We start from the raw sequence: 12,761 nt of genomic DNA, 5'->3' as shown, positions 1-12,761 counted from the left end.
AGGCAGAGTGGACTCTTTCAATACTTTCCAGGTGCTTCTGTGGGGGAGAAAGTGCTTCCTGGGCTAAACCCAGAGAACTCTGGATCCAGAAAGAAGTGCCTGTAGATATGAGGGTTCACAGTGAGCCAGGTGGGCGCCCTGAATGGCTAGTGCTGCCCAACAGCAAGCCAAGGCAAGAAGGTGGCAGTAAGGGGCTGCTGTGCTCTACACGAAGGTCCTGCTGCTCCACAACCGCCCCTACAGGCCAGTTGCTCTCTGCCAAACCCTGAAAGGTTGGCTTCTGAAGGGCAGCAGTGTCGAAAATCAATGGAGAAGCCAGCGAAGTGCTGAAAAACCACCTCAGACCTGCCCTGAAAATGTGAATGTTAAACTGACTGTGTACCGAAACCAAGCAGCTGTTTGACTCAGCTTTTACCAGAGTAGCCTATCTGGAAGCCAAAAGTCAGGGTCAGCAGTCGTCAGCAGCTTCACCCTGGCCCTGGCCCTGGTAAAAGATATGGCTTAAAGAATGAGAGAAAAAGCAGCCAAGCAAACATTCAGTGCCAGGTGGGAAGGGAACTACATCAATCATACTGCCACACCAAAACAACTGCCATGCCAGACCTGGTCCTGACTGAGGAGGATTTCTCCATATGAAGAGCTGGTAACTTGAAAGAGCAGCTTCTACTGTTAGCTTCCAATTCTGATACCTAGACAAGCCAGTGAGATCAGCGGTCGCCTGCCTCTCCAAGAACCACCACTGAGTGACAGATAAATCAGTACATGTATTTTTATATCCTGTTTTCTCCCCCACAGAGTATAAGCAACTGATAAATGGAGATGAAGGTGGGGCAGGAGGGTAGGGTGGCAGTGAATTACTTCAACTAAAACTTAATTTAGGAGTCACTATAAAAGACCTCAGATATCAGAAACATATAAGCCATTTTGTTTAGAGATTTTTTTGAAAGTTACTTTTACCGATGTTAAAAGCATTATTCCCATTAAGCAACAACACAACTACGCACAGGTCTGCATAATGAGCATGTCTGAGACACTTGCAAAACCATTCAGTTCTTTCAAATCTGAAAATTTACCCGACTTAGCATTGTTGTTATCAGATACAAAACATTTCCTGGAAATATCAATACAAACCTTCCTCTCACATACCCAACACTTCCTATTTTAAATGCTTTTGACTAACTAATAAGTAACCCCAAATCACATCCTAGTGCATAATCTGCCTCCGATGCGGAGTCATAGATGGCAACTAGACTAAGCATTTAAAATAAAAACAAAAAGCAAAGCTTTAGGCATGACTCACTTGCTGCAAAGAAGAATCCTGTGAGAAACCCGTTTCTTTAAAGTCAATTTCATCATCACTGGATGAATGAATATGGCAGGTTGTAACCTATATGCATAAAAATGTAAAAAACTATTTAACAGAAAAGTTTTGGACATTTGTATCAGCATTTTAATGGAAAAATCACATTAGTTTTCTCAATGTGTAACAACGGCAAGAACAAAAATAAATAACAGTTAAGTTGTAAAATCCACCCAAATAATTCAAAGGCCCACTTCACTCAATCAGATGGTCAGTTACCTATCCTTTTTTGTTGCCCATCTGTGTTATCTGTCTCATTACTGATTCCACCAGAAAACAGGTAAGAGGTTAGTTACTCCATTTATGTGATTTTAACGATCATCTCCAATTATTAATGTTTACTAAGGGAAGGTAGAAGAACGACTCAGATAAAATATCAGGTAACTTGTAAGTGCCCAGCTTGAGGGGTGAAATTGCAATCCCTAGGGGTTACTAGTGAGTCACAAGGAAGGTCAGGTTTAAATACAGCATTTCAGTTTAACTTCTTGCATTGCCTGTCCACTCTAAGAAAAACATTGTCCATAAAGCACTATTTAGTGCTTAGTGACTGTGAGCCAGCAGTACCCTGCTCAGAAGAAGACCCCCAAATCTTCTGTCCCTTAAAATTACCCCCTGCCCTCAAGACTTACAACCAACTCACAGTAATTAAACAAGAACACAAACATGAACTGCTCACTAATATACAGTAAGTGATTTTTAATTAATTCATAAATGACACATAGTATTGGGGAAATATATTATTAAAAATAAAGACATGTAAGTGACTAAGCAGAGCACAAGCAACGGCCACTGCTATACAGCAAGTAAAAATATCAACAGTCTGCAAAATTCTAAAACAAGCAACTGTACTTCTAAGAGTAACTAATACTGTACTTTGAGTTATTCACCCTTTACTCTTACAGAAGTGTGACTGGCAGAGAGCACTGTCACCATGGGAAGACATGAGCGGCTGGCACCTGCCAACCCTTGAAGCTGTCTGTGCCTAAGAGCCTGGAGCTACAGAAACTGGCCTGGTTTGCTTTATGAGGTTCCAACACTGGTTCAAGAAACCCATAATAGAATCCAAATAGGTCTGTGTGTGGTATGGCTGATGAAATTCTGAATACATCACTGCTGGAATAAAATCAATCTCTTTTTCCTTTGACCATCTTTGGTAAAGATACCATGCCAAGTGACTAATCCAGTATTTCCAATTAATTCCCTCTCCCTCTTCTCTGAGGATGAATATAGCATTCACACTGTGATTCGGGAACTGGCCTGATGAAGTCAAAGGCAGAATTTGTGACCAATGAAGGGAACCTGCTTGGGTCAGTCACTGGTTTAGCGAATTAGTGGGGAAAGATGTGCAGATGTAGACATTCCAGGAGAGCCCTGCCAGAATGCAGAAGGGAGGAGGCAGATACTGCTTGGTCATGGCATCTGGCACCTTACAGGAGAACTGCAATCAAGAACAGGTTATGCCATTCTACTGCAGTGGATTTAAAGGAACTCCGGGCTACTTGGAGGGCAAGTTAGTATAAGAATCATACTAAGCCAGTATATGTTTTAGGAGTGCAACCCCATGGTAGGGTACAGAACCACAAGACAACTCAAAGAGCAAACTAGGTCAACTAAACAACAGAGAACAACAACAACAAAAAGATTTGGATACTCTCAGCATGTCTTGTCCAAGTTCAAAAAGGATACAATGTTTCCTCATTCATATAGTTTTACTCTTTGCTATAAATCAGTTCATTAATGAAAGGTAAAAAACTAGTTTTTGTTGAGCAACTACTATATGTCAGACACTGTGACCCCTTTTCACATAGTCTCCATAATTTGTATTCTCAAAGCAATTCTGAGAGGTTAAAATAATTTTTTCTCCAAAAAGGAAGTTTTAGAAAGTTAGTAATAACACAGTACATATACACTTTTGCATTTATGTATTGAAATATATGGTGATTCTGATTCTACCCACACCATACCTGGCCTGAAATCATTACTAAAAAAACAGGCTATAAAGATGATTGGATCCACCACACCCCTGTGGGGAGAGGGACTTGCTAACTAGAATGCCACTGAGTTCACCACACAGATGCAGCCACCAGCGTCCCTGACCTAAACTTCCAAACACACTCTTTCTTTTATTTTTATTTTTATTTTTTTTATTTTTTTTTATTTTTTTATTTTTTTATTTTTTCCAAACACACTCTTTCTGAGGCATCTTCATCTCAGATGTCACTTGTTTTTTCCTTCCTCAGCTAAAATCTTGGCCATCTAGTTTCTTCTGTTCCACCCAAATCTACTCACTCCACTGTCAAAACACAGCCTAAAAGCCTATCGCTTCTCATCACTCTGGTCATCTCTCTCCAGTGCAAGCCACCATCATCTCATCTAGATTAACACTTGTTCTTGGCAGCCAACCAGTCTCCTTGCTGAGACCTCTCACTCCCTCTACAGTCTAATCTGAATCTAGCAGCCATAATAATCCTTTAAAATGTCCATCAAATTATAAATTATATCCTTTCTTAATTCAGTACCTAATGGCTTTTCATCTTACTAAGGTTACAACCCAAAGCTCCTGTGTGGATTAAAAGCAGTATGAGATCTGGCCTGCAGAGCCCCTAGGACCTTACATCCCGTTCTCTCCCTCTGGACAATATGCCAGTTTCTTACTAGCTAGCTCTTTCCCTGCCACTTCCTGCAAGCCTCTACACAAATATTTCCTTCTCAATGAGGTTTTCCTAGACTACATAATCTTAAATTGCACATCTACCCAAAACTAATCCTGGCTCCCTCTCCTGGAGTTTATCCATCCATTTGTTTATCCATTTCCACCGAGGCAGGGATTTTTGCCAATCAAGTTTACTGTAACAGCTTCAATGCATGGCACACAGTAGCCACTCAAACATTTATTGAATTAATGAATACCAACAAATCACTGAATGAGAATACAATAATAATTTTCAAAAAAGTAACAAGTATATAAGAACACTGTGACCAAGCCAGATGTGTTCTAAGTATATTCTTGATACTTTTGAGATGTTCCCTTCTTTCATAATAAAATTTAAGTTTTATAAACTGTAATTACAGGAAAAATAAGAGTGCTTTCTTCATCTTGGCTGAGTGGATTGCTAAGAAGATCATAAGCATGACTGAAGTTAACCTAAGTGAAACGAGGAAGTCACAGATTCTTCCTCCTGGCTATAGTGGGGTCCTGCTGTGGGCCCCAGGCACCTCCATGACCAGAGCTACCTAGAACATAAACTCTGGGAGGTTCCACCCCAACCTGTGGGATATGTAGGCAATCCACAACTGCAATATGTGTATCATTCTACACAATCTCATCAGTGATGCGAAAGAAGCACCAGTACTTTAGAAAACACATTCTCCCCCATGGAGAGGAAGGGAGACAACAAAGCAAACTCTGCCTTCCAAAGTCAATACCAAGACATCTCCTATGTTACCTAGATAAACTGTCTAAATCTTCACCAATTTTTACCAACACACCCACAGAGAGGTCTCTAGATGTAAGTAATACACCTAATTTCATCTATAATTAAACTCCCAGGGCAGCCCAGTGGCTCAGCGGTTTAGTGCCACCTTCAGCCCAGGGCGTGATCTTGGAGACCTGGGATCGAGTCCCATGTCAGGCTCCCTGCATGATGCCTGCTTCTCCCTCTGCCTGTGTCTCTGCCTCTCTCTCGCGCGTGAATAAATAAAACCTTTAAAATAATAATAATAAATATAATAAAACTCCCAAATTAAAAACATAAGCAATCTATGAGTCTACTGTATATATAATACTTGGGTGTGATGAGGTCAACAGATTAAAGTACTTCAAAGACCTCAGACAGAGGGTAATTAAAAAGCTGCCCCAGAAGTGTTAAGAGCTTGGGACTGGCATAGCTTTCCCGACATAAGTGTGCAAGACCTCTGGCCCACAGCCAGTAGTGTTCAATGAATTTATAAACGAATCCTTGCCATGGCTAGAACATAAGAAGAGGCCAGGGCCATATGACAAAGCATCAGCCCAAGTATATGGTGCTGAATTACAGGTTGACTCAAGTCCTTTTTTTTTTTTTAGAATTTATTTATTTATTCAAGAGAGACACGGGGTGGGGGGGTGGGGGGCAGAGACACAGGCAGAGGGAGAAGCAGGCTCCATGCAGGGAACCCGACATGGGTCTCCAGGATCACTCCCCGGGCGGAAGGTGGTGCTAAACCGCTGAGCCACCCGGGCTGCCCCAAGGTTGACTCAAGTCCTATGAATATACTGGAAATGACTCCAAGAGAGGTGTCTGAGCCATCATAAAAACAACTAGTAAGTTAAGGCATCAAGACAGGGGGTCTAATCTATATCTATTTAGGGAGGGAACAGGAACTAAGCAATCTATTACTCAACTGTCAATTTTAAGAATGAAAATGTCTGAAACGCTTTTACTTAGATTTTGTGCTACGTTATATGGGTGAACACCCTTTCTGTGAGTTTTCACAAGGGCAGGACTCACTACATTTACCAAGTTGTGTTTATAATAATATTCACTGGAACATGGTACCCAACCCCCTAGGATATAACCTGACATATTCTGGGCCCAAAAATGGAAAGCCTGGAGGCTGCAGGGAAACTTTCCCTCACGGCCTAGGATATGTGAACATCCTCAAAAACCCAGAACCTATGTACCCCTAAAAATACTACACAGAGTAAAATTCCCTCCTGGGAGGCCTTAAAACTTAAAGAAGGTGGTATAAGTACTAGACAAGTGGGATCAAGGAACTGAACAGGTCTTAAGACATCAACCCGAAAGTCCCACAGACAACAAAATTACAGAGTGGGGCTAACTCAACACAGGCTCTACAAGTCTGACAACTTTTAGCAAAGAGAACTAAGCAGCCATTTGTGGTAGGTTGGCCCAGGATAATTTTCAACACAGGTATAAAAATCTAGATCTAGACTCAAAGGGCTGCTGCACATTAATTCTGCACTGCATGTCCATAATCTATCATGTAGCTAAACATAACAACTACACACAGTTATGGACCAGATTACTGATAGCATCATGAAAAGTAGCTGTTATATGAATTGCAACGAAGTCTCTCTTTATACAGAACTGCTCACAAGAGAAATCAGTTTGAATTACCAAGGATAAAGACATTTTTGAAACTCCTGATAACAAGTTTAACTGGACATTTTTGAAGTCTACCTCTGAAGTCAATTCTTTGAAGGTACAAGTTTTAAAGAAGTTCCCCAAACAAAATCAGAATTAATATTCCTAAATATTCCCTTATAAATAAGAAATAAGACAAAAATCCCTTTAAGGAGACTACATTGCCTGTATCCTTAGCAAAGAATCAAAATGTGGCTTCTTAATTAAAATGGTTCAATTTAACAGTAGAAGAGAGCAATTTCACCTTACAATAAAATCCCGATTATCCAGAATTTTAACCAATTTGATTGGGGAAAAAAGCAACCTGCTGTGGATAATATGTTCATCAAAAATTAACTCTTCCTTGATGACTCAAGGCTGTCAATGTGGATGCCAGTTTCTCTGCTGGGCTATGATGCACTGAGACACCAAGGGCCATCAGATCTATTTTGAATTAAATGGCTTCACACAACTTCCCTTATAGTCACCTCTTAACTTCATAATTCTTCCAACTCTTACTGATTCTATCATTATATCTATCCTTAACAAGCCATTACCCAACCAATCTGTGAAGAGTCTAGAAAAAGATAACCAAATGTGTTAGACAATCTACCAAGTAGGAGGCAACAGCCCCGCTGGGGGTGTGACACAGGAAGACCTAGGGACTGCTCTGTAGCTATTACAGTGTTTCGGTTTCTAAATTCTGCTCTGAACTGATATGGCTGCCACATACCTGACTGCCTAACAAGCAAGGCATTAATGTGTATTAGAAATTCAGACTGTAGCTGCTGAATTTCAATCATAGAATTAAATGCCTGACACATCTATTGCCATGTAGAGTTAAGGCCACCACCTCAATTATCAGCTGGCATGTGCTTATGAAAGAAATGCTTTTCCCTATCTTTAAAAGCAAAAGCAAAAGCAATACTTACCTTAAATCCTAATGCATTAAAAAAACAAAGAATACATTCCAAAGTCCAATATAATTTTAAAAAATATTATCAATGCCATTATTCCCTGGCTAATCTGCTGACGCACTTATCTGTTAAAGGTGGGGTTTCAAAGTCACCTACAAAATCCCACCCCACGCCCTCACCCTGGGAACAATTTAAAATGAAGGTAAACTCAACTCAGTAAAGTTAGGAAACATCCAAAGGTGTCCTGAGGATTCTAACCAACCAGGCTTATCTGAGGCATAAAGCAACAAAGCCAACAGAGTAGGTTAGCAGTGGTTTTGTTGAGGTGCTTAGGGAACAGGGCACTGTGGAGGCGGGAATGTAGAGACAGTGGCCTCTCTGTACCCTCTGATTCAACCCAGGCAGGAATTAGAAGCTGACTAGACAAGTAATCAAGAATAGGGTGAACACTGACCTCTCTTCCAGGTAAAGAAACATGAACTTATCCTTGGCCCCAAATTACCAAGGTAAACGAAAGATCTTGCATCTTTTTCTGAATAAGCAGGCAAAGGCTGAGAGCACTGGGGTCACAGAAATGTGACCTGGTAAAACCTACTAGATCTACCGTGTTCCTCTTGTTAGTTTCTCCCAAGGAGCTTGCGCAGAACGCCTCCCATCGCTCCCTGATTGTGTCTGGAAGGTCTGCAGAGGGAGAAAGAAAAAAAGGCATTGTCACTCTAGTGACCTGCACACAGACACATAAACAGGACATATAAGAGAGTGCCACCCAATCGGTCCATCAAAGGCAAACATGTCCCATCATCTGAGCACCTGACTCTTAGAGAAACAGAGTTATAAAGCCTTGCAGCAAGAGGCCCAGGAATTTCAGGAACTAGAAACACCCCCAAAATGGCTCATGCTTGATGCCAAGGGTGCTAAGCAGCTCTGTGAATTTAACAAGCTTTTAAAAATCTTTTGGTAAAAACTAAACCTGGAAAATGTGTTTCTAACAAACTTCTGAGGAGTTAGCAGGTCTTTAAGGTAGGAGGAAAAGCCTTCTTCTTCCATGATCATTCAAGTTTAGGAAATGCTACCAATGCAAGCTCCTATACACTCATCAGATACCGTGACTGGCATCTAGCCAGTGAATGCTCCATGGAACCCAGTCTGCTGTTTCCTAGATGTCTGTGCCCACTGGCCAGCCTCTAGATACATAGGCAATAGTGAAATTTTACCTTCTAGAGAAATTTTATTTATTTTAAAATATTTTATTTGAGAGAGCAAGAGAGAGACAGAGACAGAGTGAGTGAGCGAGCACAAGCAAGGAGGAGAGACAGAGGGAGAAGTACACTCCTTGCTGAGCAGGGAGCCCAATGCAGGGCTCAATCCAGGACCCTGAAATCATGACCAGAGCAGAAAGGCATACACTTAACTGAATGAGCCACCCAGGTTCCTCTATAGAGAAACAGAAAAGAAAAGAAAAGAAAAGAAAAGAAAAGAAAAGAAAAGAAAAGAAAAGAAAAAAGAAAAGAAAAGAAAAGAAAAGAAAAGAAAAGAAAAGAAAAAAGGAGAGAGGAGAGGAGAGGAGAGGAGAGAAGGAGAAGGAGAAGGAGAAGGAGAAGGAGAAGGAGAAGGAAAAGGAAAAGGAAAAGGAAAAGGAAAAGGAAAAGGAAAAGGAAAGGAAGGAAAAGAAAGGAAAAGAAAAGGCAAATGCTTCTGAGAAAAAGAAACCCTGGCTATAATCTTAGAGGCCTTCCTAGAGTTATCCTCTGACAAGTGGTTTCAACACACATGCGTATGTGTACCTCCCCCATTACCTGGTAAGCAGTTTCTGTAAAACAAAGCCTAATCTAAAGAACGTATCACGCACATGGCCATTTCTCCTTGGTAAGAGCATCAACTGTGATGGTCTGGCTTGTACCTCTTTCAAGAAGCAAAATTAAGGGAGGGCAAGCCCCAATTGCTCCCTCACTTGGAGCAACTCTTTCAGTATGTGCTCGACAGGTTAACCTCTCAAACACACAGATATTCTTTAAAGACAAATAGAAGGATAGACCGGGAAACAACATCCAGTTTTAGCAAGTTGAATCTGGACGAATTTGGTACCGCAGAGGTTAAAGATTTTCACACTCACAGTAAGTCACAGGACTGGTCCAATCCCCAGAGTCCACAGAGATCTTAGGGCTCTTGTTTTAGAGGAGACAGACTCACAGCCTGGGCACTAGTAAAAGGCATCTGCATTTACTTCCCAGCAACCTTGGACTGATTACATTTAAATACTGGTATAGAAAGCATCCTTTAAGGTCCATTTTCCCTCATCTTAGTAAGAGAGAGATGTCAAACATGTGGATAAATGTTTCAGTATCCCAGCTAAAGGAACTCAATCCACAGGCAATGCGGGGGCTTTCTTTCAGAAGAAAATAAAAAGCAAGTGTGATCATAGCTCAAGTGACTCAACTGTCAGCTTATGGGGACCTCATGCACACCAGAGCAGTGTACTGAGCAGGCTCTGACTGAGAAAGAAGAGAGAAGAGAGAAGAAAGAGAGAGAGAGAAGTTAACTTGGCCGAGCCTGCCAATACCTACTAAAAGGACTACAGACATACAGCAAAGAATGACACTGCTCAAACATATTCTCGAGAACTTCATTCAAATTTCCAGATAATTTGCCAAGTATACAGAAAACTCCGTAGACTGCTATTTAAAAAAATGCCATGAACATTTCCATTTACCCTTAAATCCTTTCTCTAATCCAACAAAAACATAATTAAATTTTCATAAACCACTTACCTTTGATAAGCTGCTGGACTAACACACTGTTGGGGCCCTTATCAGTGCTGTGCACAATACAGTTAGCTATCCTTGTCAGGTGTCCCATGTAGCCATGCCGTCTGCCTCCCTCAGCCCTGATGGGGGAAAGGACAAAATACTCAGACTCCTGATCGGATAGAGTGATGAAGCAACTTGGTAAGTACAGTGAGCTGGAATAATCGTTCTAAAATCTGAGGCCCTAAAGATGAGAATGGACAGAAAAGGAGGTGCCAGAGTCACAAGGTCAGGCAGGGGTGGGGGTGGCAGAAATGCTCTGCTCAAGGACCACATGGTGGTCACAATGGGCAAGGTTTATTCTATACACAAACCAATCAGTGATCTTCAATTACAAGTTACTTTAAAAAAGATTAGAAAAGAAGCCCATTCACTGATGCCTAAGTTTCTGTGACTTTCCTTCGTATAGTTTCTTTCCGTGAAACTATTTTTCAGACTTTAAAAAGACTGTAGGAACATTAAGGTGAGAATTGTGCTAAAAGACATCAAATCTTCATCACATCAGTTCAATTAACAACATAATTGCCTACCAGTGGCATTTCTCAAGTTAAAATAGTGGCTGATTTTGAGATTTGGCCAATATGAGGTAGTCAGTTGGTATTTGGCCCGCACTGCACTTGGGGGCCAAGTACTCACATGTACATCAATGAGTCCCTATCCCTTCCCCCCACTTAGGGTATACCCTTCCCACCCAGGACCCATCTTCACTAAATCTACCTACTTACCTACCTATTTGGGGATAGAGGGGGAGGGGAGAGGGAGAGAGAGAATCTTAAACAGGCTCCACGCCCAGCATGAAGCACTTGATCCTATGACCCTGAGATCATGACCTGGCTGAAATCAAGAGTTGGAGGCTTAACTGACTGAGCCACACAGGCATCTCAAATCCATCCATTTATTTTTTTAAGATAGACTTATTTATTTACTTATTTATTTAATTACTTACTTACTTACTTATGAGACTGGGAGGGCCACGGGAGAGGGAGAGAATCTCAAGCAGACTCTTCACTGACCGCAGAGCCCAATGTGGAGCTTGATCCCACCACCCCGAGATCACAACCTGAGCGAAACTATGAGTTGAATGTTCCACCAACTGTGCCACCCTGGCGCCCCCCAAATCTGCCCATTTAGATAAACTTTTCACACTGCTGTGATTTCTCTGCCTATTTATAAAGTGCCAGGGCTTTAAATTCTATGAAACAACAGACTTTTGCTTGCAGATAGGAGGCAACAAACTGAACAGATTTTTGTTTAAAGGGAGAACCTTTCAGGAGCTGCTAAAAAACAACAACCCATACTACGCTTGAAGGCTTGCCTGTGGGGGGTGGGGGGAAGAATATCTGCTAATCATCATAGAAGGTCAGGACAGCTAAGGGTCAGAGGCACTGAGCTGATCTCAAATGAGTTGCCAAGAGGCTCTTCTGGTTTCACAATAAGATCCCAAGACCTCTCATGCACCTTCTCATGCACCTTCCTCTCATGCACCTTCTCAGTCAGTTACTACTGTACCATGCTCCCACAAGCGCCCAAGTAAAAACAAATGCCCACCTGCCAGTGTTTTGCCCCAAGGCTATCGATGTTCTTTAGGCTCCTGGGGCAAGGAAACATTAGAAAAACTCTGGTCAGGAACCCCCAAATCGGGGCACTATTAATAGTTGAACCTCCAGAAGATGCAGCTCAGGGGGAAATAGAGCACATGGGGCTAACAAAGGATCAAACACATAACCAGAGATGTCGACCTAGCCACACACAGCACCCCCAAAGGAGATCCATTTGAAAGAATGTACCTGAAGTCTACTGAGATGAGCCCCCTGCTACATTCAAATTCAATCAGGTTTACCACAGAGTCATTAGAGCCCTACCAGTGCTTGGGAGCACTTTTAAAACAAACCTTACAAAATAAAACTGACACATCCCTTTAGTTCCTAGGTCTCTCCTAGAGGCCACAAGAGGAATTGGAACAGATACACAGAGCAAGAAAAGCCCTGGCATAGGTTCACTTATAAAGGCACATGGATGGCTTTTTAGGCTGATGGAAATAAGCCGTGCCTGACCGAAGTGCTTACACAACTGCATGCATTCATCAGAGTTCCTAGAAATGTACACCAAAAAAGGATGAACTTTCAATTTATTGAGGATTATACCTCAACAAACCTGACTTAGAAAACAAATGCAAGAAGCGTGGCCCGAGAGTGTCTCCCAAACATACCCTATCTACCTCAGAATCTATGGGATGGCATAAAAGCCTCACAGGCACAAGAAAGAAAAAAAAATCTATAGGCAAAGCTGCTTACATGTGTCAATACTCCAAGTAATCTTGTCAATCAGCTAATGGAAATTTTCTAAACAAAAAACACTAGGCAATTCCCCCGACATTCTCCTCCCATGCACAAAGGGACTCTTTCCAGTGAGTCCGGGGGGTAAAAGGGACAAACCTGCTAAGTTAAAGCATCGTCAGGGAGGACTTGACTTTATGACTTTTTTCTTTAGACTTCGCACTCCTGCCAGAAAAACAGTTATTCAAATAGGACCAGGAAGTTTCAAAAGCAGCCAG

At 41.7% G+C, this 12,761-nt stretch overlaps 1 protein-coding gene across 23 annotated transcripts in view; it reads right to left on the bottom strand.

Annotated features, from left to right (window-relative positions):
- Nucleotides 1-12,761, bottom strand: part of PPP6R3 (protein phosphatase 6 regulatory subunit 3) — a 148,450-nt gene that overhangs the window by 32,573 nt on the left and 103,116 nt on the right. For 15 of the 23 annotated variants that reach the window (XR_013359821.1, XR_013359822.1, XR_013359820.1 and 12 more), the window contains 3 exons: nucleotides 10,172-10,287; nucleotides 7,999-8,084; nucleotides 1,301-1,387 (listed from right to left, as the gene is read on the bottom strand). Coding sequence is in view for 12 of the 23 variants with exons in the window: in XM_077862689.1 (XP_077718815.1) it covers nucleotides 1,301-1,387; nucleotides 7,999-8,084; nucleotides 10,172-10,287 (289 nt within the window). In the remaining 11 variants the exon portion in view is untranslated. The remainder of the gene's footprint in view (nucleotides 1-1,300; nucleotides 1,388-7,998; nucleotides 8,085-10,171; nucleotides 10,288-12,761) is intronic. The other 8 variants (XR_013359826.1, XR_013359827.1, XR_013359828.1 and 5 more) reach the window with 1 other exon arrangement.

Source organism: Canis aureus, chromosome 21 (genome assembly GCF_053574225.1).
Source record: "Canis aureus isolate CA01 chromosome 21, VMU_Caureus_v.1.0, whole genome shotgun sequence".
NCBI lineage: Eukaryota > Metazoa > Chordata > Mammalia > Carnivora > Canidae > Canis > Canis aureus.
This window is presented reverse-complemented; position numbering and strand designations above follow the sequence as displayed.